This window comes from Cicer arietinum, chromosome 3 (genome assembly GCF_000331145.2).
Source record: "Cicer arietinum cultivar CDC Frontier isolate Library 1 chromosome 3, Cicar.CDCFrontier_v2.0, whole genome shotgun sequence".
NCBI classification, from domain to species: domain Eukaryota; kingdom Viridiplantae; phylum Streptophyta; class Magnoliopsida; order Fabales; family Fabaceae; genus Cicer; species Cicer arietinum.
The window spans coordinates 4,677,970-4,684,512 of record NC_021162.2 but is presented as its reverse complement, the minus strand read 5'-3'; the positions used below and the strand labels follow the sequence as shown (position 1 = coordinate 4,684,512).

General features: G+C 36.2%; 1 protein-coding gene across 1 annotated transcript in view; it reads left to right on the top strand.

The window, feature by feature from the left end:
• LOC140919630 (uncharacterized) overlaps window positions 1-1,522 on the top strand; it is a 3,239-nt gene extending 1,717 nt beyond the window's left edge. The window contains exons 5-7 of the mRNA XM_073366226.1: window positions 370-540; window positions 629-775; window positions 875-1,522. Coding sequence (XP_073222327.1) covers window positions 370-540; window positions 629-775; window positions 875-1,522 — 966 coding nt within the window. The remainder of the gene's footprint in view (window positions 1-369; window positions 541-628; window positions 776-874) is intronic.
• The last annotated feature ends 5,021 nt before the right edge of the window (window positions 1,523-6,543 follow it).

Here is a 6,543-nt window from a genome sequence, read left to right as displayed (position 1 = left end):
TGTATGATCCTGAGTGCAGATCTGCCTAAAACATTTTAGGGAGAAGCTTCAGTTACAGCAGTGTACTTGATCAATAAATATCCTTCATCAGCTATTGGATTTAAGACACCAATTAAGATGTGGAATGGCAAACTAGCTGACTACTCAAATCTGAAAGTATTTGGCTCTTTAGCATTTGTTCACCCAAAGCAAGATAAATTGAACCCTTGAGCAATCAGATATGTTTTCATTGGATATTCTAAAAGGATAAAAGGTTACAAGTTGTGGAGGATTGGCCAAGGTGTGCCTAAGTGCATCATATCAAGAGATGTAGACAAAGAACATTCTTAGTCTCAGTTCTGCAGAAACAGAGAACATTCTTCGTTTCAGATATGCAAAAACGAAGAACATCAACAATACACTACTTCAAACAAAAATACTGAGAGTGTTCAGATTGAGGTGGAGTCACTTGAAGATCAAGAGATTAATCATGAAGACATACCTGATACATCACTCGATGATAATGCAACAACAGAACTAGATTTGGTCAATTTCAACTTGGTAAAGGATAGAGAAAGATGGGTTATCAAGCCTCTAGTTAGATATGGTTAAGCATATTTAATTTTTTATGCTTTAAGTGTTGTTGAAGAAATTCAAGGAGATGAACCAAACAACTAGAAGGAAGTCATTAATAGTGAAGACAAAGAAGCTTGGAGAAACAGCTATGAATAAAGAGATGCAGTCATTAGAAAAGAATCAAACCTGGACTTTGGTTGACATTTCTAAGAGTCAAAGGGTAATTTGATCAAAATAGGTGTTCAAGAGAAAGGAAGGCATTCAAGGACAAGAAAAGATAAGGTTTAAAGTAAGATTAGTTGCAAAGGGATTTTCTCAGCATGAAGGAATAAATTTCAATGAAGTATTTGCACTTTTTGTAAAACATTGTTCAATCAAAATTCTACTTTTAATTGTAAATCAACAAGACTTGGAATTTGAGCAGTTAGATGTCAAAACAACATTTTTGCATGGTGATCTTGAAGAAACTATGTATATGCAGCAACCTAAAGGATCTGCTAAAGGCATCAATAGGGTTTGTCTTCTAAAAAAGTCATTGTATGGCCTAAAGAAAAGTTCTAAACAATGGTACAGGAAATTTGATGATTTCATGATAGTAACTTGTTTCCAAAGATGTAGTTTTGATAGTTGTATTTACATTCTGAAAGAGGAAAGTCTAGAATGTTCTCCAACTCAAGAACATTTTCCAGCTTATCAGGAAGGTCAAGAACGTTCTCCAACTTACCTATTAATCTATGTGGATGATATTCTTCTTGCAAGCTCAAGTAAAGACCATATTAAAAGGCCTATAGATGACCTTAATAATGAGTTTGAGATGACAGAACTTGGAGAGGCCAAGAGGATCTTAGGTATGGATATAAAAAGAAACATAATGAAAGGGGAACTATTTCTTTCACAAGTTGCCTACTTGAAGAAAGTTTTCACTAAATATAGAATGCATGAGGCAAGACATGTTACTACTCCTTAGAGACAAAATTTCAAATTGTCTATGCAAGACTCACCTAAGCCTGGAGAGGAAAGACAAAAAAAATGAGTATCATGTAGGAAATTATGGCCTCTATTTGTTACAAAATATAAGAAAAATGTATTTACTAATCTTACAAGATTACTAATCAGATTAACAATAACCAGTTGCGGAATTTATTCAGGAACAAAGATTCACAGTTGCATGAATTATCAATATAAGAGTACAAATACAATGCTTATTCAGAATATTAATCAATACAGAAATTCACCAATTTAAACATTCAAGAATAAGCATTCAAGCAATATCAAAATAAAGAGAAAGGATAAGAAAAACGTGCACCAAGATTTATACCGGTTCAGCTATCAGTTTGATAGCCTACACCCAGTCCTGAAATCCAAACCAGATTTCAACATTTCCAATAGAATTGACTTGAGTACGTTTTACAGATTGTCCAGCTCACACAAGGCCTATCTATCCAACTCACTCGTTTCTATTACAATACCACCTTATCCCTGGAGTTACTCGCCAAACTCTCACGAGATCAAGATGAGACTTCTTCTTGATGAACACACGCACCAACAAAGATAGTCACCAGTTTACACCACTGGATTTCCAGAACTTTCTTTACAGATTGTTTTTATAGAAAAGAATAAAAGCGGACAAAAGATGATGACTCAATCACAATATGAATTTCACACAAAGAGGATTTGCCAAATGAGTATTTTGTGTGATGAAAATAATTGTTTCAAATGTAGTGTATTGGTTGTTAGAAAATGTGTAACAGTTGTTTTAAAATGTGATTGAATCAGCTTATATATATTCAGAAAAACATCAGGACAATCGATTGCTCAATCGATTTTATAAAAGTTTAAACTAGCTTAATCGATTGCCCAATCGATTTTCGCATGTCTTGTTTTTCGTGAATCTTGAAAGTATAAGCATGAATCAATTTGTCAATCGATTCTTTTAATACATAAATCAGAAACTAATACTAAGAATATATCATAATCGATTGAGTAATCGATTATAGGTGTTTTGTTCAAACAATGAGATCAAAACAATCGATTGCTCAGTCGACGTATATTCATAGTCCTAATCGATTTGGCAATGAGTTGAATTCTTCCTGTAACTCAAACATTTAGCTTCAATCGATTCGTCAACCGATTGTGTTGATCACAATGACTCAGACATTTACTTCAATCGATTTGCCAATCGATTGTGCTTGTCACAGTGACTCAGACATTTACTTCAATCGATTTGCCAATCAATTGTGCTTGTTACAGAACCTCAGCCATTTGGTCAAAATCAATTTTCCAATCGATTTATTCAAAGTATCTTTGATAAATGATTAACTTCAATCGATTACCTAATCGATTGCCACAAAACTTGCAGTTTAAGAAATCTAATTCAATTGATGTCCCAATCGATTTGGTTGATCACAGAACTCATTCCTGATGAAAAACATTTTCACAATCAATTTGCCAATCGATTGATTCAGTAAGTGGTTGGTTCTGTGAATCACAAAATCGATTACTCAATTGATGTCCCAATCGATTGCCCAATTGATTGGATAAAACCCAGAACTCAGGTTTCACTAAAAACCTTTAAGTAATCGATTTACATAGTAAAAACTCTTGTTCTGAGTCAGACAATCGATTGCCCAATTGATTCATCAATTGACTTATTAGTTGATTGATTTACTTTCTTTGGCAAAAACTTAAGTATGAAACCATAGTGATTAGTCTACCAAAATAACTACTATGACAACTAATCACACTATACATATTTGCATCTTTCTCAAGCACATCCTCCAATTTTGGTTGATTCCTTGAGTTCCAAGCTTTTGTTCCAAGTGTATAGTGTTTGATTGTTTGCCTGAAATGTTTCTCAATTCAAATCATTAGATCAATCAAATACTTCACATGTATTGTATGTTTGGGAATTAAATCAAAAACATGATCAGGGAAGCTCATGACTTACATATCATTCCTTATGGTAGTGGAGTTGGCATCATAATGTATGGAATGATCTGCAGCAGGCCAGATTTGGCTTATGTTGTGAATGTTGTCAGCAGATTTATGAATGATCCAAGAGCACTGCATTGGTCAGCACTCAAGTAGATTATGAGGCATGTAAGTGGCTCCTTGACAGCAGGATTAAAGTTCAAAAAGACTCATCATGACAAGGAACAAATCAAGTGATAAGTGGACTCAGATTATGCTGGAAACATGGATACTAGAAAATCATTTTATGGTTATGTCTTCACTCTATGTGGATTATATTCTTCTTGCAAGCTCAAGTAAATACTAGATTAAAAGGCTCAAATCTAACCTTAATAATGAGTTTGAGATGACGGAACTTGGAGAGGCCAAGAGGATCTTAGGTATGGATGTAAAAAGAAACATAATGAAAGGGGAACTATTTCTTTCACAAGTTGCCTACTTGAAGAAATTTGTCACTAAATATAGAATGCACGAGGCAAGACATGTTACTACTCCTTAGGGACAAAATTTCAAATTGTCTATGCAAGACTCACCTAAGCCTTGCAAGGAAAGACAAAAAATGAGTATCATTCCTTATGGTAGTGGAGTTGGCATCATAATGTATGGAATGATCTACTGCATGCCAGATTTGGCTTATGTTGTGAATGTTGTCAACAGATTTATGATTGATCCAGGAGCACTGCATTGGTCAGCACTCAAGTAGATTATGAGGTACGTAAATGGCTCCTTGACAGCAGTATTAATGTTCAAAAAGACTCATCATGACAAGGAACCAATCAAGTGATATGTGGACTCAGATTATGTTAGAAACATGAATACTAGAAAATCATTTTTTGGTTATGTCTTCACTCTATATGGGAGTGTTGTAAGTTAGAGAGCAATTATACAATCTGTAACACCCCGTTTTTCAAAGCGAGGGTATATTTTTTTTTTTTCTAAAAGTAATTAAAAACGAACAAAGAAATAAATCAGGAAATGCTTTTGGATAAATAATTGAGTCATTATAATTTACAAGCAGCGGAAAAGTTTCTCCAATTACAAATCCAAAACATTTCTACATAAACATCAAATGGTACATGGAACCCATTCAAAGATGATATAAAACTGATAATATTTGTATAAGTACAGTTTTCCAGAACTAAAATACTCCAAACCAAAAAGAAGGACCCCTAGTCCCTATACATCATCCTAATCTGATCATCCTACCAAAAACTATACACCCTGAGTAATCTCCACGCGCCCCGTGAGATCCTCCTAACACAACCGCAGTCAAGCATTCCCATCTCCATCCCTGTCCGTAGGGTACGAATCAGTAGGGCCGTCCTGACTCTCATCTGAGGGCAAAGCCCAGATTTCCACAATAGTGTAAAGGGTCACCAACCAGAAAATAACAGTTAACACATAGCAGTTAAGTTTTTGAATGCTCAAAACAACTTTTTAACTAAGCATGCATCTTAACAGGATTTTCAATGTGCGAAAAGTTCATACATTACATTGCCAATGAAAATGAAGGTAAAATGCAGTTCTCGATCTCCTAATTAACACATGATAAAACAAAACATGGATAGATTCATGAGCAATTAATCATACAACTAAAAATGAGGATTTTCACTGAGCCAATCGATTGGGCAATCGATTGGGGTGAAGATTTTTAATGAAAACAGAATCCTGGGCTGAATTCAATCGATTGGTAAATCGATTGATTGGTTCCTGAGCCCCTGGTTTCGAGCCAATCGATTTCCTAATCGATTTGGTGAGGGATTCTTAATGAAAACAGAATCCTGGGCTGAATTCAATCGATTGGTAAATCGATTGATTGGTTCCTGAGCCCCTGACTTAAGGCCTAATCGATTGGGCAATCGATTTCGAAAGGGATTTTAAAAAGGCTGATTTACAAAATCGATTGGCTAATCGATTTTGTTCATTTGGCCAAGCCCCTGTCTTCCATCCAATCGATTGGGAAATCGATTTCCCTGATCAGTTTTCCAAAAATTCATGAATTAACCTAAGTCATTCCTAATCAAGTCCACAACCTAACACTTAGCAATTCCTACGCGATTACTACGACACACAAAGGTTCGATAACCATCATACTCACACACAATAAACAACACATAACACTTAACACCTTCATCTCAGTTATCACGATAAATCAAAATTCGAATCACTCAATCATAAACTCAAATCAAACATGACTCGCGTGCCAGGCACCCTAATGCAATGCGTATATGCCAAAATGCATGGACTCGGAATTCCAAACCAAAACCCTCCTCGAAGGGCCGTAAATCATAATTGTACCGCCTATCGCAGGCCAAAGTACCAATTACCGAGGTGCCACCTATCACGGGTCAGCACGATTTACTAAAATGCGTAAATCATAAACGTACCACCTATCACGGGTCAGTACAGTTTACCGAGGTGTCACCTATCACGGGTCAACACGATTTACTAAAAGAAAAAGCGGGAATCGTAAATGTACCACCTATCACGGGTCAGTACAGTTACCATGGTGTCACCTATCACGGGTCAACACGATTTACTAAAAGAAAAAGCGGGAATCGTAAATGTACCACCTATCACGGGTCAGTACAGTTACCATGGTGTCACCTATCACGGGTCAACACGATTTACTAAAAGAAAAAGCGGGAATCGTAAACGTACCGCCTATCACAGACCAGTACTGTTTACCTAGGTGCCACCTATCACGGGTCAGCACAATCCACCAAAAATGTAAATCGTAAATGTACCACCTATCACGGGTCAGTACAGTTACCATGGTGTCACCTATCACGGGTCAACACGATTTACTAAAAGAAAAAGCGGGAATCGTAAACGTACCGCCTATCACAGACCAGTACTGTTTACCTAGGTGCCACCTATCACGGGTCAGCACAATCCACCAAAAATGTAAATCGTAAATGTACCACCTATCACGGGTCAGTACAGTTTACCGAAGTGTCACCTATCACGGGTCAACACGATTTACTAAAATATAAATCGCAAACGTACAACCTATCA